This window comes from Neofelis nebulosa, chromosome 16, assembly GCF_028018385.1.
Source record: "Neofelis nebulosa isolate mNeoNeb1 chromosome 16, mNeoNeb1.pri, whole genome shotgun sequence".
Lineage (NCBI taxonomy): Eukaryota > Metazoa > Chordata > Mammalia > Carnivora > Felidae > Neofelis > Neofelis nebulosa.
In genome coordinates, this window is record NC_080797.1 from 17,068,741 (window position 1) to 17,091,189 (window position 22,449).

Here is a 22,449-nt window from a genome sequence, read left to right on the forward strand (position 1 = left end):
CCACTCTGCCAGGAGAGGGCCGGGAGTCTGTTCGGCACCAAAGGTGGTGCCCTGAGCCCTGTTTCCCGAGGCAGCAGCACTGCTGAGACGGCCCTGTTTGGGGCCGTCAGGTCTATGGAAACCTCACTGAGCCCACACGAGCTGACCTGGCTCAAAACCCGGAGTGCAAGAAGGAATGACCGCGGCCCTGAGACGGCCCCTTCCGGCAGGTGAGACCCCACCCCGCCCACACCCACCACACGTGTGAGACATGGGACCCAGGCCTGGATCGTCGGTAGAGGACACACGCGTCAGGCTGTAGAGCAAATATTAGAACTAGAACACTGGGATTTCCTCCTTACCTTCTATGCTAAAAAATAAAACCAAATGCTAATTTTTCTCCATCCTCCACTTTGGTGGCCGTAGCTGAGGCCAAGACGGTAACGATAATCTAACCTGAGGGCCTTGCCGTGGGAGATGGGGACAGGGAGTGACATTTAGCTGGCAGAGTTAACAGGACCTACAGAAAGACTGGACACGCGGGGAGCGGGACAGGAGGACTCAAGAGTGAAGCCCAGATCTGGGGTTTGGGCGCTGAGCTCGGGAGCACTGGAGTAAGAGCAGTTCTGAGAAGGGGGAGGAGGAAGGGAGATGACGGTGCAGACTCAGCAGGGAGTCTGGGGTGCTCGCGAGACCTGCAGGCAGATCCAGCCCAAAGTCCGGGGAGAAATCAGCCAGGAGCTCAGGTGTGCGTGGTTCAGCTCATCAGCACAGGGCGTGTCCTTGTCCCCTCTGTCTCCGCGTGGACGGGGGCAACGCTGCCGGTGCTTTATCTAGCTCTTTAAAAGGCCACCGGTGCCACTCCTGTCTCCTCTCCATGCCCGTCAGCCTCCCCAACAGCCCAGCCGAGGGGGAGGCGCATCTAACAGGCGCCGTCCCTGAGCAGTGTCCTCTTCCTCAACAGCGAGAACACGTCCGCAGGTGGCACACGCCAGGAGACAAGTGCTCGCGACTCAGAGGTGAGCTGAACGTTCCAGAACTAGGCATGAACAGCGGGAAGGGGCAGAAAAGAGTGAGAAGGCCGGGGGAGAAGAGCACGAGGAAGGGAGAGATGAAAGCAGATGAAGAAATGTCTCAGAAGCGACTTTGAAGAGTGTTCCAGAGAACGGCGCACGCCCTGCACTCCCGCACGGAGAGGACAAAGGAGAGGGCCTGCTCGGTCCCCAGCGCTGCCCGAAAAGCCTGCATCCACTCGCAGCGAGGGCCTTTGTCCCCAACACTGCAAAGACCGGCGGTCTTTACATACGCAGCTCTTTGGAGGGGCCGAAAAGGAGGCTGACAAGTTAACGTGCTGCTCGTTATCAACGGTGTTATCACTTACTACGTAGGCTGCTACAAATAGTTTCTATTTAAACGTCTTTAGTGGTAACGAAAACGGTGGATAAGGAACAAAATGAAAGGGACAATTATTATGATGTTTTTCATTGTAATTAAACTTTCAGATCTCCAAACTAATGTAAGTATTTATCTAAGAAGAGTACTTTTGTGGGCACGATTTACATTAAACACATAAAAACCAAGAAGTTAAGGATGAGTAGTAACAATCCCTCTATGCTGTAGGGCTATGCTTCTGATTTTTTGGCCCTATTCCTTGATGCTCCCAGTTCTGGTACATTCCCAGTGCCCCAGGAGTGTTCTTATTTTTTAAGAGATTAAAAAAAAAATTTTTTTTTTGATGTTTATTTATTTATGAGAGAGAGAGCATGAGCAGGGGAGGGGCAGAGACAGGGAGACACAGAATTTGAAGCAGGCTCCAGGCTCTGAGCTGTCAGCACAGGCCCAACACGGGGCTTGAACTCACGAACCACGAGATCATGACCTGAGCCGAAGTCTGAAGGTTAACAGACTGAGCCACCCAGGTGCCCCTAAAAGATTTTTTTTAACGTTTATTTGTTTTTGAGAGAGACAGAAAGACACGGTGTGAGCAGGGGAGGAGCAGAGAGGGAGGGAGACGCAGAATCCGAAGCAGGCTCCAGGCTGCCAGTGGTCAGCACAGAGCCCGACGTGGGGCTCGAACCCACGGACCGCGAGATCGTGACCCGAGCACGTCTCTCTGTATAGGGCAGGGCCCCATATCACACCTGTCCGCATGCAACCCCCATCACAGTGTCTTCAACCACGGCTCCTTTAGACAGACACGTCTAGCTGAGCACCCCTGCTTCCCAGGCCTACCTGATGGGCTTACAGGGACTCCTCAGGTGAACGGACCCAGTGTCTTCAAGAAGAGGACCTTGTGCCGTGACAGAGGCAGGCACAGGACACACAGGCTCCATTCCTTGGGCTACTTTCCCCTTATTTTCCTTATTCCACTTGTATCTTGTTTCCTCATCTTTTCCCCCTGCTCAAGAAGTTTCACGATGAGAATCATGTCCTATCGCTTCGATGTTAAAAAACACCCATAGTTCGAACATAAAAACGTGTTCAGAAGCCCGAAAGGTCTCAAACACTAAAAAGCAAAAAGTTATGACTTGAACGCCACGGTCACGGTTTTCAACTAAAGACCTGTTTTGAAAACACCACTCACCGCAGCCTTCTTAGCGCAGCGCTAAAGACAGCGCCAGCGCGCAGACACGAGCAGGAGAGCTGACATCGCCAACACACGAGGTGTGACGCCCCGAGCCACTTTGGAAAATCAGGCCAGACTCACTCGCCGCTGTCCCTCCCCCACGCGGATGCCTCTGAAATCTGTGGGCCTCTGAGGAGCACAGTTTGAGCAGCTCTGTCCCCGGGATCCCTAACTGTGTGTCCCCTCCCTGTCCTCCTGCCGGCACCACGGCCACCGTCTTTATCACTGGCCTGCCACCTCCAGCACTGCTGCCACGCACCCTTTTCCTCTTTCAGTTTTTTAGAGAGAGAGAAAGTGTGTGCACAAGCGGGGGGTGGGGTTACAGGAGGAGGGAGAGAGAGAATCTTAAGCTGGTTCCATGCTCAGCACGGAGCCCTACATGCGGCCCCATCCCACAACCCTGGGATCAGGACCTGAGCCCCAATCAAGAGTCCACCGCTCAACCGACTGAGCCACCCAGGTGCCCCACGACATATTCTGATAACTTATTCCAAAAATGAAAATGTAAAAAGGCCGTCATTCTCTTCATGTTGAAGGCACACCATTCTTCCTAAGAAAACTTTCTGACTTCAACAATATTTGAATAACATGCTTCTCATAAACCAAAGTTCACAGAGAGAATTATGCTTAGAGGAATTCGTGAAGTGACTGACTTCCTAGGAGCGGGATTCTGAAATGAATGAGAGCCGTGAAGCGAAGCGAGACTGTATTCTCTTACAGGTATTCTAGACTGCCCTGCGTGCCCAGGGGCTCTGGAAGGCTAACGTGCCTGCGATCATAAGTCCGAGAGAGAGCACAGAGTCGTCACAGCCATAAGACAGCACATAGCACTTTGAAATTGCAAGCCTCTCCACACACACTGAATTAGCTGAACCTTAACAAACGCTGTCCATCTCAGAGACGGGGAAACCTCTGTTTCAGAGAGCTCACACTTGGAAAAGCTGTTTCGGCTAACAAGCAGTAAGGGCTGAACTGAACCCTGCATCTAGTGCCCCTCTCACCCCACCATTCTATCAAACTAGTCCCCCCTAAAAGAGCTGTAAAAAGAAAAACCCAATGAAGTTGGTCTATCACGTTACAATCTCTTTTCTTCTGCTGTTAACATTCTAAAAATAGGCGTCCCTATAAAAATCTAAGGAACATAACTGCCTTAAGTGATTAAATTAAAACGGTGACACAAGAGCATGATTTAAAGAGAAAAGCCTCCTTTTTCTTTAAATTCCAAAATGTTACCATACACACGCTAGATCTTCCAGTATTTAACTCAGAACTTCCAGCGGCTGGAGTAAGCAACATCCTAATGAGGGATCAAATTCATCAGACAGGGAAGCGCCCGCACGGTTCACCCAGCAACGTGCAGAACGCGTCATCAGCACTAGCCCTGAGCCACTGACAGCGCGCTGCTCGCTCTTCACCCCCAAAGTCCCCGGGACTGAAACGATCAAACAGCAAACCATACATTATAGAAAGGAATTCCGAACGCTCTCCATAGCTGAAAATGTTTCCTAATGCTGACTGATAACACACGGCGCCTGCCGCTCGTCCTTCCAGGAGCGGGAAGAGCGGAACAACTGCGCTCGGCTTTTGACCACCAGAGCCGCCTCTCCCCTCCCACCGCCTTTCCCGTGCGCCAGGATGTCGCGGAGAAAGCGCTCTGAATTGCCAATTCCATCTCGGGCCACAACTCTAAACATTTCATCTGTCAACTTCCACAAATACAAGGAATTATGAAATGCAGAACAGAGTGAAAGGTTTACTGAGAACAACAGTCCAAGTGTCCACAACACTCAGCTTTTGGGCCTGTGCTTTCTGCAAAGAAACGGCTTGGGGGCAGGTTAGGGACCTATCAGCGCGGCGGGACCCAGGGCAGGCCGCTGGGCGCTCAGCAGCTCGGGGGAGGGAGCCGGCAGCGCCGGGGAGAGAGCCGCGGGAGCCCTCCGCTCCCGCCCCCGCCCCCGCAGCACGGCCAAGGCCGAGGTGGCGCAGCGGGTGGCCACGACGCCATTTTATCCACTCGGGGCCCCGGGCGCAGAGCGGCCCCGCTCGCTCGCGCCGAGCGCCGCCGGGGGTGGGGTACCTGCAGGCGCGGCCCGCCCGGGCCCGGAGACGCAGCCTCGCGAGCCGGCGGGGGCGCGCGGCTCCACCATGTCGGCCGCGCGCCGCCGGGACCCTCCCGCGCAGGCCCGCGGCCGGGCGACCTGCGGGCGGCCGGGCGACCTGCGGGCGCCCGCGCGGCCAGGGGCCGGCGATGCCCTTTCCGCGCCGGGAGGTACCCGATTCATCCCCTGCCACGAGCGGGCAGGCACCCACTGAGGGATTCGAAAGCTCTGATTATCTAAACCGATCTTCCTTCCTCTTTATTTTTTTTTTTAAATTTTTTTTTTCAACGTTTTTTATTTATTTTTGGGACAGAGAGAGACAGAGCATGAACGGGGGAGGGGCAGAGAGAGAGGGAGACACAGAATCGGAAACAGGCTCCAGGCTCCGAGCCATCAGCCCAGAGCCTGACGCGGGGCTCGAACTCACGGACCGTGAGATCGTGACCTGGCTGAAGTCGGACGCCTAACCGACGGCGCCACCCAGGCGCCCCAATCTTCCTTCCTCTTTAAATTCTTTCGATTGTCACCCAACGTTTGCACTTGAGGACCGGCTAGGCTACGGGGCTACGGGGCGCACCGGGGCGCACCGGGGGCCCCTCTTCTGTTGTTTGGAAAGGCAGCCAGAAGAATAAGGCCCAGCGCCTACTGGCTGCGTGCAATAAATGCTGTTCTTTCACAGTGCCTTTGTTTTCCGTTCCTTCCTCCTTCCCGCTTTCTCTAAACAACCCTGAAACATTTGGCATACCAACACTGGCGATAATATTCTAAACGAGTCCCATATGTAAACTGGCAAGTGTCCAACTTCTTAATTACTTTCCTGCCTCTATCTAAAAAAGATCTAAGTAGCAAACACTACCCTACTGCATATTAATCAAAGCCTCTGTTTATAAGTGTACAAAGCAGCCACCAAAACAATACATTGTTCTGCCTTTAGCACAATGAAAAAGACTTTTTTTTTTCAAGCTCTCAAGTGTCTCCAGCTACAGTTCTGTGGCAGACTTGCAAAAACATAGTCTGCCTAGAAAATCACATGACAAAATGACATTTTTCTGGAACCTGGATGGTGTGAATCACTACATTTATCTACTACCACTCGTCTTACCAGTTACAACTTTTGCCAATTGGCTAAATGAGCTCCCCTCCAAATTAATACATGAATTAAAAAATCTTCCCCCGCCCCCCGCCCCAATTATTTTTTTAGAAGGCCAATGTTTTATTTCAGGACAAATGCTGTTTAAATAGGGAACCCGGAACCAAGGCTGGGGAACCCTGGCTTCTGCGTCTCGTCTCGTTTTGCAGGAGCCCCTCTCCAGCCCCGGCAACTTGTATCTCTCTGTGGAAACCGCCCACGACGGAGGACTGGAGGGAGACTCAGCAAAAGTTCGGCTGGTTCTCGAACACAGGTCATTCTTTATCTCCACATGGCAAAGCACGGCGTCTGTCTCTGGAAGGTTCATAATGTCCCCTACACGTGTAACTGTTCCAAGGGGTCTTTGTCCTACTGCCTCTTGACTGCCGCTCACCGACCACCAGATCAGTCCACTGGGCAGGCGATGAGCGCTGCGCCAACAGAGACGGGGCCGGCGAACAGATGTATTCCTAGTTAGAGCCGCTGGGTCAGGGGACAGGACCACCTGGCGTGTTTATCAGTTCTCCCAGACTGCCCTCCCCAGAGGCCGCACCAGTTCACATCCCTACCTGCAGCCAGTTGCCCACTGCCCCTCCCCACACTTCCACCTGCCGGGTGTGGTGGTTCCGGAGTCTCGCTGCGAAGACTAATAAGCAGTACGTGTAAAGCACTTGGATCCTGCAAACAGTGAGCGCTCCCTCAGTCACCGGTGCCACAGTGACTACAATGGATTTTCAAGTTCTGGCAACTTTGCTACGTGAAGAACGACGTACCCTGTTGTTTTCATCTTCATTTACGTTTCCCGTGGCCACACGTAACATTACCTCTCAATGCTCAGGACTCACTTGTAGTAGCTTTAGGATCTGCCCGCCAACAATCCCGGCCCACTCTCCTACCGAACTGGTTTTTTTCCTCGTTGATTTATGGGAATGCTTGGTATTTCCTCTCAGGTTTTATTTACGGGTTCGTACAAAAATTTGTAACTTTTTTATACATAACTTTGTCGGCCTCTCTTGGCACGGCTTCTTGCTTGAGAGAAACCTTCAGGCCACGACGTGGAAACATTCTCCTGTGTCGCCTCTGACAGTTCTCCGGTGCGTTTTGCGTGTGGCTTTCTAGCGCTCCGTTGGCCGGGGCCACCGTTTCCCAGGAGTCTGTAAGGCCACGTCATGCTCACCTCGGTCTCCACGCGTGCACGTGTCTGTCCGCAGTCTCTCCACTGCATCGCCTCTGTTCGTCTGTTTTGTCTTGCCCCAGCCACACACAGTTGTAATCAATTACTAGGGCATCATTAGCTCTAGTGGGTGGCTCATTATTCTTTTAAAAAATGTTCTCGGGGGCACCTGGATGGCTCAGTCGGTTAAGCGTCCGACTTGGGCTCAGGTCATGAACTCATGGTTTGTGAGTTCGAGCCCTGCATCGGGCTCTCTGCTGTCAGCACAGAGCCCGCTTCAGATCCTCTGTCTCTCTCTCTCTCTGTCTGCCCCTCTCTTCTCTCTCTCGAAAAGAAATGAAAACATTAAAAAAAAAAAAAAGAATTTCTTGGCTTTTCTATTTATGTACGTTTACTCTCCTAGATGAACTTCCCAATTAGTCTATCAAGTTCGAAAAGTAATGTGCTGGGATAGCTCTGAATGTGGATTTGATGGGACTGGGTCATCACAGTAAGTTTGCTAGTTTATTGCTATACTCACTGGCAGTCACCTCTCCAGCCCTGTCTCCTCTTGCTGACCCCGGCACGCGGCCCCCCGCCACGCGGAACCACCTTCGTTACCCAACGAGGCCCTCCCCGCACGCAGGCTGCTCTATCGCCTTCCCGATGAATCCAAAACTCAGCTTGTGTCGCCTCCATCAGAAAGCCTTCCTTGGCGGGCGCCCATCCTCAGTCTGGGTTACTGCGCACGTGACACCCCACCGTTATCTCCGACTGGGCACCCCACCCCACCTGGGCCGCCCTGTACTTAGTAGGCATTCAATACGTGTTTTGCTCGATGACTTAACGCCAGAAGAAACTCTGGAAGGTTAGCCTCTTCTCCCTTGTCAGAGGCATACAAACGGCCGCGTGGGACTGCTGCCTAAACATTCGGATGGAGGAACAAAAGGAAAGAGACAGTGAAAAAGCATGAAGCTAGCGTATCGGTTTGTCAAAATACGGCAGAAACTGGCATTGCGATTTTTCCATGTGAACAAGTGTGACAGATTAACGTAAATTACAAGGTGAATCATAATGAAACTTAAGAGCTAGACTGATCTACTGACATATCCTCTTCAGAAGCGTGTGCAACATAAAGGACACGGATGAATTAAAAAATCACCGTCAGGCTGGGTCTCTCTCCATATGCTACCGGCGCCTTCTACACCAGTAGAGAAAATGTATCTACGCTTGCTGGGCTACAACAAGTGTGACTTCGGCTTTCAATTCTTCAAAAACGCTCCCATGTCTCCACCTCCACCACTCACTGGTATCTGTAAATCCTTTCCGTGTACCGGATGGATGCGATCACTGTCCCTTACTCCAGCGAGGACTGCAACGGTCCCCTCCCCATGGAGGAGGCAGCACTCAGATGGGAGGCAACCAGGACGCTCATGAATTCTGGCAGGTTTGCACCGTGTGACTGTTTAAACCTAAGAGCTACGATGAAGGTGATTCAAAGTCCACCAATTCCTTCCAGGAATATATAACCTTCTCTAATCTTTGCCAATCACACTAAACCTTTTTTTTTCTTTTTTATCTATTTTGAGAGGGGGAGAGAGAGAGGGATCGTGTGTGCACACGCACGCATGCAAGCAGGGGACAGGTAAGAGAGAGGGAGAGAGAATCCTAAGCATGCTCTGCACTATCAACACAGAGCCCAACACGGGGCTCGATCCCACGACCATGAGATCATATCCTGAGCCGAGATCAAGAGTTGGACGCTTATCCGGCTGAGTCACCCGGGTGCCCCCACACGAAACCTTTTGGGGGAAGAAGAGTCCACATACTGATACACCTGGTATGTGTGTATTAATTTTTGTGCTGGGCTGAAAATTAACGTGCTGGGCTGAAATAACCCCTTTCCGCTCTTCTTTTCGTGAGAAATGGTCTGCTCTTAAAATCTGAAGGATAAGTCACGTACCCACTCCCTGCTTGGGTAATTCAATCTTAGTTCCCTGACCGAACCTTCTTTATGTTTTAACTTAACCTTACAGTTGGAGGAATGGAATAATGAGTGAAACCGCATTTTTCATTTTCACGCAGGTGTGGCTGCGGAGTGGAAACCTGCTTACCCAGAACAAAACACGACGACGATCTACGTGTTACTTAAAATAGAAGTTACACCAACTTTTACTTGAAGCAGTATCTAGGAAAGTTTCAAATGCACCAAGAAAACGTGGCCACTCTTCTGGATTTCACCTGGATATGAATTCAGTGCATAATACGCACCATGAAAAAGAAAAGTTTATAGAACGCTTCATCTCTAGGAAGGTCGGCTAAAATTTCCAAATGTACGCAGGCCACAGAGGGACGAGAGAGCTTTCTTGTGCTGTTGCAGAATTTACTCATTTAAAGATTTTGCGAGTTTAAAAAACGACTGCTGCCCCATCATAGCGTTTCAAAGATGGGCACATATTTGCTGCACTTATGGAGCACTTACTGTATACAAGGCCCCGTGCCGCACGTGAAGCAAATATGTCACCCTCAGAGTCCTGTGAAGTAGGGGTCCCCCCATGTCACAGGTGAGGGCTCGAATAGGCAGTGAAAGCGGCTTGGTCGAAGTCACACAGGAGGTCACAGGTCTGGAAACGTTATTGGGCCCGGGGCCTGCAAGCCCGTATCCTGACCGTGCTGCTGCTGCTTCCTGGCCAATCCCTGTGCTGGTGCCTGAGCAACACGGGGCACGGTGCCAGCGGTGCCTCTGCTGACAAAATCAAGCAAGCGCTCTGGAGACAGTGTTTGAGTCAGAGATTAAAGGGAAGGGACCTTAGCAACTAGAGGTCCCGAGAGTCTCAGACTTCTGATTTTAGGGGGGAATGAAGTCCTAGCTGGGGGTGTGACCCATGCCAGCTGCCAGGCCTTCCCCCTGGTGCAGAGCTCTTTCCATCCAAAGGAAAGTGAGAAGCTTTCTTTTAAAAAGAAAAAATTTTTTAAGTTTATATATTTTGAGAGAGAGAGAGAGAGAGAGAGAGAGAGAGAGAGAGAGAGAATCCCAAGCGGGCTCTGTGCTGTCAGTGCAGAGCCCAATGTGGGGCTCAAACTCATGAACCGTGGGATCATGACTTGAGCTGAAGTCGGACACTTTACCGACTGAGCCACCCAGATGTTCAAGAAGGTTTCTTTTTTTCAACGTTTTTTATTTATTTTTGGGACAGAGAGAGACAGAGCATGAACGGGGGAGGGGCAGAGAGAGAGGGAGACACAGAATCGGAAACAGGCTCCAGGCTCCGAGCCATCAGCCCAGAGCCTGATGCAGGGCTCGAACTCACGGACCGCGAGATCGTGACCTGGCTGAAGTCGGACGCTTAACCGACTGCGCCACCCAGGCGCCCCTCAAGAAGGTTTCTTTAGAGGGTACTTTCAATTTGATAGAGAGGTGAGACTCTTACAATTAGCCAGCAAACAATGTGCGCTGCACCGTGTGCCAGAAGGGGAGGCTGTGCGTGCAGACGAGGAACAGAGAGAGTGGGAGGAGGGAAGGGGCTTCGTGGGGGCGGGGCGGCAGCGGCCTGGGCAGGCAGGCAGGAAGGAGGGAAGAGACAAGAGGCGATCTGGCGGACACAGGGCTGGTTAGGGTGGGAAGCGGCCACGCGGACTAGGAGGGGCAGCACGGACTGGACAAGACGGGAAAGGCTGTGGCAGCCCGGGAAAGCCAGACCCTGTGCAGCAGGAGCTGGGGAAGCAGGACAGGTTTTGAGGGGACCCGAACCGGTCAGAAAGGTTCGTCTGGCTACAAGACCAGCAACTGGCGGGAAAGAGATGCATTTGGTGTAAAAGGAAGACCTCTGCTCAGGAGCCATAAAGCTGTCATTTCTTATCTTACTGACAGAGTACAGACTGATTCCATTTTCTGAGCGGTTTTACAGAAAATGTGGATTTATTTAGTCTTCTCTTTTTTTCCTAAAGCATAATAAACTAGAAATAGCTTTCTGGAGAAGGGTATTTGCAGAGGCAAATAAGCTAAGGAGATACCAGTGGCAGCTTTTGCACCAACGGCATTTGAAGAGCACCCGGACGCGATACTTCCAAAGAATCCTGTGACAACAGGACGAGCCCTGAAGAAAGCAGGTGTTAACGCTTCTTGTTCAGGTTCTCAAACTAAGCATCTTCAGCTGAGACACCAAGCTGGGTAGGGACAGCCACACACTCCCTGTGTGTGTCAAGACTGTCCAGAGGACCACCCTTCAGCGTAGAAAGGAACGGTGCTCGATTATATAATTGCTTGTGGCAAAGCAGACGGGACTATCTTCCTGGCCAATGACTATATTTGATCATCTCTTTTCTTCCTTGCTTTTTGCTGACAATCACTGACCTACACCCCCTCTCCTGGGAATTTAGCAGGTAAGAGCCGGGACTATTTGAAGGGACGTGGCAAAGCGGTCTAAAAAGATTTGTTTCAGATGTGTCACAAAGTCAGAGTTTTGTGAAATACTCCTAGAGATACTTTTAAGCCATGTTGGAATTATTCTCCATGTTAAAAGGCAGCACACGAAAGCAAACATTAATATAACTTGTGACATGTTTCTTTTAAATTCCAATCTAGCACAAGAAGCCTCCTTGCTTCTCTAATTACAGACGTGAATTTCACTACCATCAGCAAACATGGTTTCCATGCTAGAACGAGTGCCAACCGTTAAATCATTGGAAGTGGAAAGATTCAAGAAAATAACGAGAAATGCGGCCGTCGAGCACATGTGCTTTGCTCTCTTCCAAAAATTTCTAAAGCGTCAGTAAAGAAGTGTTTTCAGTCTGAGTCCATCAGTAAGGTCAAGAAGGCGGGACGAGGAGAGAGAGGCGATGAGAGCTGTCAGCAGTCTGAAGGCTGGAGAGCCAACGGACGAGTGGCGCTTGCTCTCGGAGCCAAGAGAAAGCCGGTGTCCAACTGCGGGCAAGGACGCCGGCACGAAGCGGGACCCCGGACGCTGCGGGGGCCGAGCCCGAGGTCTGATAGCTTTGGCTCAAAGTGTCTGAACAAGTTTGAGAGCCTCACCCCCGACGGAGCGGGCCCACCCCGGGCAGCCTGGTGGCCGGGCAGGAAGGGTTACTGAAGGGCCCTCCCCGCGGCCTTCTCCGCACCTGCCGTCACAGACTTACGAGCACTCACGTGCAGACCTTTGGCTTCTGGGGAGAAACGAACTCGGCTGACAGAGCTAATGCCATCGCAAGACATATGAGGGACCATGTGGAGAAGAAGGCGAAGACAGAACCCAACTTTAAGGTCCGATACAAACGCATCTGGCTAGCTGGCTGGCTCACGCCGTTACGCGTACACAGTGAACGGGGACCAAACTACGTCTCTCTGACGAGCGGGCAGCAAGGCTGAAGTGGCGCACCGTGGTCAGATGAAAGGAATGCCTCCCTCTGAGTATTTTACCTGCTTGGAGCTTACTGGGGTGCTGCTGCGCTCCGGCTCCAGGGAGGGGAGGAGGGCTTACGCCTGCGGGCCCAGCGCCCTGGGTCGGGCTCACGCTGGCCAGAGCCCCGGCAGGCAACGGCTGGCCTCTCTTTAACAGCTGCTTCTGTTCTTGCTGGCGGAAGCGTGGAGGCACCTCGCGAGGCAGGTAACGGGGTGCAGCCGGCTGCTGGCTGCTGGCGGACGCGCGCTTGCCATTGCCGCCGCTCGGCAGGGCGCTGGTGCAAACGCTGGCGGCGGTACCGGCAGGCTGGGGCTGGCTCGAACAGGTCTTGGGAGGTTCTGGCACTGCAGGGGACAAAACGGAAAGAACCCAGAACTTTAGTAGCCCTCCTGAAGCCCCGCCCCAAACCAAGGAAGACAAAGCAAAAACCGAGAAGCAGAGGGTCGACGTCGCGCCCGGGAAACAGAACTGGACTGAAGTCCAGGCTGTCAGGCGCGAGGCCCGTTTTCTTACAGACGAACCGAAGTTCAGAGCAGCAGGCTTCGGGCCCCGGGTGCCTCGTCTGTGACACGGGCGATCCGGTTAGGCTGGAGCAGCGGTTCACACCTCGGCTTCGTCACACTCAACTCAGGGCCCAAGAAGGCCCCAGCCCTGCCCCCCACACCCCCTCCAGGGAACTCAGCAGGGTGGAGCGAGGAGGGGAGACTTTGCATTTCTGACAAGTTTCCGCAAGTCTGATCTGATGCTGGTGGTCCCGGGACCACTCTTTGAGAACCACTGCTCTTGGCGTTTTTCCAAAATTAAGGGACTTTTGTTTTAATTCTGATGACCACCCCCCACCCCCACCCCCACGCATCCTGCGTTATCCGAATAATTAAGGCATTGGTGGAACTATCAATAGCACTAACTACACTCCGTTAAAGATTTACTTGAAAAGAATGCAAGTGGACTAACGTGCAAATGATGCATTTGAATTAAGTGGAAGCCAAAATGCCATCTGGGTGTTGCACAAACAAAAGCTCCACAGTAATTTCAACAGAAACAAGGAGCGGGAGAGGGAGAGCGGAGTGGTGACCCTGACAGTAACCAGCAGGCCAAATGCAAAGGAGATCTGAGTAGTCACCTGCGCTCCTAAGGGAGCACAGACGCATCAAGTGCAAAGAATCTGGCCTCAAAAGTCATTCCCATCTTGAACCTGAAACGCTAATATCCGAGACATTACATTTACCTTGTTATTTAAAAAAAAAAAAAAAAAAAAAAAAAATTTTTTTTCTACTTAATTTGTAAATGTCTTTGTACAAAACGCGTTTATACCTAGTTTGGTGTATATCTTAAGCGTGTGAGTAACGGTATGAAAAGACTCCCGGTCCCCACTGCGGGGAACACAAGCCGTTCCTGTCGGCCTTTCTACCACCCACACGGGGGGGGGGGGGGCCCTGTGCTGTCTGCACCGTCTGCGTCCACAAGGCCTCGGTCCACCGTTTTTCGGTCGTGCTGCCCAGCAAACCCTTAATCCTGGATGAAGCCACTGTCCACTCCTGACTCAGATCACAGCCAGGTAGTCTGGTGTCATTATGAGTTTACATCCCTAACTGAGGACACCCTCAGTGCTCCCCGGCCGTCCTACAATTTCCTGGGTCTGCCTGGCCCCACTGCTGTCAATGACTCACTCAAAGACCTTGCACTCCGGAGCGGATGATGAAGTCGGACTTTACTTTCCAGAAGAAACAAAAGCCGTGAGGCAAAACCTTCAAGTTTCTGCCACTACAAACACACGAGCATCACACTGTCCTCCGTCTCATGCTTCTGATACTCCCACCTGAGGCAAATACTGTATTTCACCAGTTTTAAGACTTAAATCTCTTCATATGTGAAAAGCATTGACACTGGGATGTGTCTTACTGTTGTCGACAGGTCAGTCAACTGGCAGTGTTTTTTCCTTCTTGGTACGTGAACACTGGCGCATCCCACAACGAATGGTTTTGGAGAGACAACCGCAAGATGCTGCCCTCCGGCGGATCCCATCTCGGGGACTTCGCGTGCTTTGGGTCTCAAGCCCCGGACACCCTCCAGAGCAAACACAAAGGCCCAAAGCTTAAGAGTGAGCCTCTGATTGATTCTTCGTTTTGTAAACACGAGCACGCAAGAGAAGAGACCTAGCCACTCGGGTTTGTGTGGAGAGTGGAGGAAAGCACGGGTCCAACTTCTAAGTCGCCCGGGGGTCGTGTGGCCGCTCTCCGCAACGAGCTCCTCCTCGTCCCGAACCTCCACCACTGTCAAAGACGGCGACCACCACCACCCTCCTCGGCCCCAATCCCACCTCCCCATCTGTGGCCTCCCCTCCCGTCCAAGCTTCTCGGAGGGCCTGTCGGAGCCTCCTCGTGCTGCCTCCTCACCCACCGCTGGCCCTTCCCCAGCCCATCTTGCCCTCTACTTTGCGGAAATGACGATCACGCAGCACTTCCTTGATGCTAACATCCAATGCCACGTTCTGAGCGGTCTTCTCCACCTCTCCATTGTCTTCTGCAGCGATGGTCGCTTTGGCCATCCGAAGACACCCTCCTCCTCGGCCTCCGTGGCTCTCAACGTCCTTGCTTGGATTCCTGCTGGCCTCTCGGGCCACTCCTTCCCGCTCCCCTCTGGGGGCTTCTTCTTCTGCCCTTCCTTAAGGTTTTGTTGCAGACTCTCTCCGCTCAGACACTCATCGTGGGTCATCCCGTGTGCACCCATCAGCCCTGTGCTCACCATCCGAGCCCCCTGTGACCTCCAGAGATCTACGCCTGGCGGCCTTACAGGCGCCTCAAATTCAGCATGCTCCCGGTGTTCATCAGCTTCCTCACTCACTTTTCTTGGGCGTTTCGCAATCACGCTCCTGGCCTGTGGCTCTGTGCTGGAAACCTGGGCTCCGCCCTTGCTTCTTCCCTTAATCCACCTCAACCTACCATTAGCCAACCACCAAACCTTGACATTCACAGTTTATCTTAAATGTTCCCTCTAAGTGCCCATCACGCTCATCTGCCTGTTTCCGTTCCTATTGCCCTGACCAGAGCCTGGAGGACTCGTCTGGACACGACAAGAGCTTGTCTGTTTCTTTTTCTTTAAGTAAATGAGTATGTACGTATACATACATGTATTTGGAGAGGGGAGGGGCAGAGAGAGAGAGAGAGAGAGAGAGAGAGAGAGAGAGAATCCCAAGCAGGCTTCCGCACCGTCCGCGTGGAGCCCGATGTGGGGCTCGATCGCATGAACGGTGAGATCACGACTTGAGTCAAAATCAAGTCAGGTGCATAGCCGACTGAGCCGCCCAGGCGCCTCTAGACTGCTTACTATTGGGCCTGTCTCCCCGCATCTGATGTCAGCACGGTGCCTGACACACAGGAAGTGCTCAACAAACACTAAAGGACTTGACTGTTTTTCTTGAACACACACTCTGAAGTTAAAAAGCAACGTAGAAATCGCAGAATATAAAGAATATTCAGAATATAAAGACCATGCAACAGAAAAAATGCCAAACTGGAACGCCAGAGCCCTGGATTTCAGGCCAGCTACCCGATAGTGTGTATGATCCTGCTCAAGAAGTTTACTATCCCTGGAGCTCAGTTTCCTCACCTGGAAATGAAAAGTTTAAAATTTTTTTTTTTTCTTCAACGTTTTTTTTTTTATTTTTTATTTTTTTTTATTTTTGGGACAGAGAGAGACAGAGCATGAACGGGGGAGGGGCAGAGAGAGAGGGAGACACAGAATCGGAAACAGGCTCCAGGCTCCGAGCCATCAGCCCAGAGCCCGACGCGGGGCTCGAACTCACGGACCGCGAGATCGTGACCTGGCTGAAGTCGGACGCTTAACCGACGGCGCCACCCAGGCGCCCCATGGAAATGAAAAGTTTAGACCAGCTGACTCTCTAAGGTTTTATTCTGTGAGGACTGTTGCTTCAGAGTCCACTGAATGTCTCTACTGATGCCTGGCCCCTCTTTGCTCCTAGTTAGTTCCCTGGCCTTGGTACAGACATGGAATGTTTTTATAATTATTTAGATCTGAAGATTATTCACAAAGGCACAGGAGATAAATATCCATTCTATCTTTCCTTTTTTGAAAAGAAACCTATAAAACCTATTATAGGTTGATTTTTAAACATAGGGGCCTTCACACGTATTTTTTTCTGACATGGGCCTTTAGCCAATGAAAATAGCAGAAGTTCCTAAGTATTTACCCCAATGAGAGGAGGAAAACTTCCATCTACACAAACATTCACAGGAGTGTTTAGAGCAGTTTTATTCCTAATTGCCCCAAAGGGGAAGCAACCCAGATGTCCTTCAATAGGTGATGGATAAACGTACTGGTACAACCACACAATGGAAAATTAGCATTTAAAAGAAACGAGCTGTGGGGTGCCTGGTTGTCTCAGTTAAGAGTTTGCCTCTTGATTTCTGCTTAGGTCATGGTCTCCACGGTCTCCTGGTTCTCGGGATGAGACGTAGGGTTCTGCAGTGACAACATGGGAGCCTGCTTGGGATTCTCTCTCTCTCTCTCTCTCTCTCTCTCTCTCTCTCTCTCTCTGTCTCTCTCTCCTTCCCTCCCTCCCTCTGCCCCTCCCCGCTCACACTCTCATGCGCAAGCTCTCTTTCTCTCAAAAGAAATAAACTTAGGGGCGCCTGGGTGGCGCAGTTGGTTAAGCGTCCGACTTCAGCCAGGTCACGATCTCGCGGTCCGTGAGTTCGAGCCCCGCGTCAGGCTCTGGGCTGATGGCTCGGAGCCTGGAGCCTGTTTCCGATTCTGTGTCTCCCCCTCTCTCTGCCCGTCCCCCGTTCATGCTCTGTCTCTCTCTGTCCCAAAAATAAATAAAAAACGTGGAAAAAAAAAATTTAAAAAAAAGAAATAAACTTAAAAAAAAAAAAGAAATGAGTTACCAAACCTTGAAGAGAATCATACACACATATTGCCAAGTAAAAGAAGCCGGTCTGAAAAGGCTTCGCACTATAGGATGCCTACTATGTGGCATTCTGCAAAAGGCAGAACTATGGCGACAGTAAAATATCTGTGGGCGACAAGGGCCTGAGGAGGGCGGGAGGGACGAAGAGGCGGAGCACAGGGGACTTGCGGGGCAGGGAACAGGATGACACAGTCATCGTGGACACGTGACATTATGCACTTGCCTAATTCCACTCGAAGCGTCCAACACTCAACTGGAAACTGCGGACTTCGGTCGCTAGTAACGCACCGACGCTGGCTCACAGACTGCAACGAATGCCCCACACCGAGGCGGACGTTCCTCACAGCAGAAACTGAGGATGTGCTGGGGTGGGCGGAGGGAGTATTACGGGAACTCTCTGTACTTTCTGCTCAATCTTTCCATAAACCCAAAACTGCTCTAAAAAACAAAGCCTACTGGGACCCCTCGTGCATCGATGGTGACCATGTGAGCTGTGCAAGCACTGTGGAAAAGAGTAGGGGGCATCCTCGGAAAATGAAAGACAGAACCACCCTAGGACCCGCTAATTCCGCTACTGGGCATCTGCGCAAAGAAAAGAAAACATTAACTGGAGAAGATACGCGAACCCTGGGCTTACTGCAGCGTTATTTACAGTAGCCAAGATACGGAAGCAGCCCCAGGGTCCACTGGTAAGTGAATGGGTAAAGACGATGCGGTACGAATACACGCGCACACACGCGCACGCGCACGCACACACACACGCAGAGGAATAGCAGTCGGCCACAGAACACAATGAGATCCTACTGTTTGTGACAACACGGGTGGATCTAGGGGTATAATGCTAAATGAAAGAAGTCAGAGAAAGACAAACACCGTATGATTTCACTCATATGTGGAATTTAAGAAACAAAACAATCAGAGACAAAGAGACTCTTAAATACAGAGAACAAACCGGTGGCTCCCAGAGGGGACGGGGGTGGGGGGTTGGGGAGAAATAGGTGAAGGGGATGAAGAGCACACTTAGGGGGCGCCTGGGGGGCTCAGCTGGTTAAGCGTCCGACTTCTGCCCAGGTCATGGTCTCGCGGTCTATGGGTTGGAGCCCCGCGTCGGGCTCTATGCTGATGGCTCAGAGCCTGGAGCTGCTTTGGATTCTGTGTCTCCCTCTCTCTCTGCCCCCTCCCCAACCTGTGCTCTCTCTACGTCTCTCAAAAAATAAATAAACGTAAAAAAAAAAAAAAATAAGAGCACACTTAGGATGAGCACAGAGTCATGCGCAGCATCGCCGAATCGTTACAGTCCTTCTGTCTGTCATCCAGCCTCTTCAAAGGATGGAAGTGGAAGAAAACGTACCTGAACTCAAAACCTGATGGAGGGGCGCCTAGGTGGCTCGGTCAGTTAAGCGCCCGACTCTTGATTTCGGCTCCCGTCATGATCTTACGGTTGGGAGTTCAAACCTCACGTGAGGCTCTACGCTGACAGTGTGGAGCCTGCTTGGGACTCTCTCTCTCTCTCCCTCTGCCCCTCCCCCACTCTCTCTCTCAAGATAAATAAATATGAAAAAAATAAAACAAAGAAACCTGATGGAGACAACTGGCAAGGGCTCAGAAGCAAAGAATCCAAGCTGACGGGAACCTGGGAAATCACTGTGTTCACCCTCACCCGCACAGACCCCCAGGGCCCAGCTGAGCTAATAACCAAGACGACACCAGCATCCTCGAGAGGAGACTTCTAATCTCTGACAGCAGCCACAGCTCTGCCACTAACTACACTGTCACTATCTTTCCAGAAAGATCAAAGGACAAATTCGGGGCTATTTTTCTTCAAAATATTTCCAGGAAAAGGAATTCATGCTACAGAGACGAAGCAGTGTGATGGAATAAACGAATGCTGTCAGTCCCTGGTTTCGAAGAAGTACAAAGAATGAATGCTACGAATCGGTAACTATTTTTGAACATAACACAGCAATTCTAACATATCTGAATACGGACTATTTCCCCTTTGGATCTGTTCTTATGATATTGATGAATCAAACGGGCATTTTCTGACCAGCCATCCACCCTCTTCAGATACAAACTTCTCCATCTCTCGCCACCCAGAGAGTGGGTAGGGTATCACGACACTGCTCTCCTCAAACTCACCTGCCTCTAAGGTTATCCCTCGATGACAGAGGCTCACGGACGAGTCGACCCCACACATCACTGTTCCAATACAGCAGCAGAACGCAGCCAGGCGATGGGAATCTTAGCCTGATTTAGGGACTGTCGACAAGTCACTGATTTAGAGAACATGAAGACAGCAGCCAAGTAATTTTGGTCTGTCCGAACTCTCTCCCTGAGCTTTCCTCGCCCTAATAAACTTTCCCCTTTTCTTTTAAATGACGGCGACACCTGCTGGGGAAAAGGCAGATAGGAAACCATCCTCTCAGAAAGCTCGGCTTCTTTAGAACAATTTTCTTTCCAAGAGACAGTTTTCTGCTTTCAGTGGCAGTTTTCAGAGGGCACTGTCACAACGGGGTCCAAACAGGTTCTAAGTTCCCACTACTTCTCTCCCAAGACAGCCAGCTGCAGTATGGGTGGGGAGTTCCTGACCCTTCGGGACAGGAGGGCGGCTCAAACTTCTGCAATACTCTTCAAACCCGGACGCCACCCAGCTCCCTCTCGGTGTGTGACGCGGGGCTTGCAGGTCACTGAGACATTGACCGACCTTTTACTCACACGTGCTGGTAAGCCCTTCCAGAGCCAGCCACTGTTCCAGGCACTGGGGGAACGCCAGAGAAGAGAAAGGGCAGATTCCCACCCGTGGAGCGGACACCGTGGCAGGGCAAGAAGACAAGGACAGAAAACGCTACACTGTGAGATGCACGGCAGCAGGGGGCAGGTGCTGCGGGGAGTAAGGGTCAAATCACAGTTCACTTTCTCTGCCCAGCATTCTTCTTACCCCACAGACTGTGTCTAACCCTCACGTACCCTCTCCATATTTATTTACTTGGGACAATTTAATGAGTATACTGGGTATACTGTGGAAAATACACACAGTTCCCGTCCTTGTAGTTTATAATCTAGTAAGAGATTGTAACGATTCCACAGATACACAAGTTGAGGGAAGCCCGATACAAGTAACAGTGGGACAAAGGATCTAACTCCTGTGAGGCAGTGACAGTCAGGCTGGGCCTGGAAAAGCGGTGGCCGGGTAAAACGTGTGTGCCTGAGCCGGTGTGTGGGTGTGGGGTCTGTGGGGTCTGTGGGCTCACACCTACCAGCCGGCACGGCACAGGGAAAGGTCCTGACCGGAGAGGGAGCTTCTGTGCTCTCAAGGACTGACACAAGGCCAGGGTGACTGGAGCTCGGTGCCCGAAGGGAGGGCTTCTGGGCCTGAGACTGGAGAGGCAGGCGCAGGCTTTGCAAGGGTTCTGGAATCCATCCACCGATGGCTGGGAGAGCCCGTGGGGCGGCCTGACGGAAGGCTGCTCCACGGTGTTCCTGTTCTGGCTGCAGCCTCCAGTTCCAGGGAGAAGTTCTCCAGGGAAAGGCTCCTTCGGTTACAAGTTCACGGGGTCTCGATACACTCTTTCACTGCTATTTAAACTCCACAAGCAGGTGACCTTGATCAAGACCCTGTCTGTGCAGGCTCCGGAGCCAGGGGATCCTGTCTGCTTGGCCGACGTCGCCTTCACAGGCAAGGGAGACAACACAGCAGCCAGTGCCCACGGCAGCAGCCCCCTCCTTGCTCCACTCTAGAAATTCTGCGGGGCCCCCCTTGGGAGGTTAGGTTCCCACCGCCGTCCACCGTCCGCTCCTCACCAGGGGCTCAACAGAACCGGGAGCATGAGAGCACAGGGCACCCAGGGCACCCAGGCGTTTCCACCTTACTGCCCAAGTCATACTACCAAGACCTTCTTTTCTTTAAAAATGCGTCCGGCTCTGTGCTGACAGCTCAGAGCCTGGAACCTGCTTCAGACTCTGTCTCCCCCTCTCTTTCTGCCCCTCCCCCACTTACACACACACTTTCTCTCTCCCTCTCTCAAAAATAAATATTTAAAAAAATGTGGAAATATCAGATGGACAAAAAAGCACAAAGACTGAATAATCAACAAACCTTCATGTATCCAATCTCCAGTTTAAGAAATAAAATGTCACCGATTCCACCAAAGCCCCATCTTCCCCTCCCTGGATGTATACCCTGAAGAGATTCTCACCATGAGCAATTTGGGATTTACCATTCCCACGCACCTCTCCAGAGATACAGTGTAGTGGTTACGAGTATGGACTTGGGGTTTAAACTTCAGCTCTGCCCCTTTACCGGCAGGCGATCCTGGGTAAGTTACTTAACCTCTGTGTCTGCGAAGTGGGGGTAAGTGGAGGATAAAACAGAGTTCCTTACTGAGAGGGTTCTCTGAAGGGTGAATGTTACTATAGGTAAAGAACTGTTCAGAACAACGTCTAGCATATAGTAAGTGCACTGTGTTTATTATGTTAAACAAAAAACATGCCACGTGACACTTAAGGACACTGAGGCAGACTCCACTCAGGACCGTCGCGTGGGTGTAGGGACCATGTGAGGGGATGTGCAGTGGGGGACAGACAGGGCTCATACCCGAGTGCAGCGGGGACAGGTGGGGATTTACGGTGAGGGAGCAAGAGGAGGGCAGCGGGTGGAAAATCGCTACGAGGACAATACATCAAGGGGCAGGGGGCTTCTGGCTGATCCGACCCAGCAGGATTCTGGCCGGAGGCAGGCCGGGGGGTCAGGCGTCACCCAGGGGCCGGTGGAGGATGGGGAACCCAGTCAGGTATCTGGGAAGCGGAGGGTGGTTCTGTGAAACTGACTCAGCAAGGTTCTTGCTAAAACTGGATTTGACAAGGAAGTTCGCGGATGGGGCTGCCAGAGGGTTCAGGAGGCTTGACTGAAGTTTGGTCAGCAGTCCTGGTCAGTCTTTCTTATTTTTTTAATGTTTGTTTATTTTTGACAGAGAGAGAGAGAGACAGAGAGACAGAGAGAGACAGAGACAGAGCATGAGCGGGGGAGGGGCAGAGAGAGGGGGAGACACTGAATCCGAAGCAGGCTCCAGGCTCTGAGCTGTCAGCACAGAGCGCGACGTGGGGCTCGAACTCACGGACCGTGAGATCATGACCT

The 22,449-nt window shown here is 51.8% G+C and overlaps 1 protein-coding gene across 4 annotated transcripts in view; it reads right to left on the reverse strand.

Moving 5' to 3' along the window:
• TNRC6C (trinucleotide repeat containing adaptor 6C) overlaps positions 1-22,449 on the reverse strand; it is a 146,853-nt gene that overhangs the window by 67,108 nt on the left and 57,296 nt on the right. For 2 of the 4 annotated variants that reach the window (XM_058702805.1, XM_058702803.1), the window contains exon 4: positions 12,403-12,729. The exons of 1 other annotated variant lie outside the window; for it this stretch is intronic. In XM_058702805.1, coding sequence (XP_058558788.1) covers positions 12,403-12,729 — 327 coding nt within the window. The remainder of the gene's footprint in view (positions 1-12,402; positions 12,730-22,449) is intronic. One more of the 4 variants, XM_058702804.1, reaches the window with a different exon arrangement.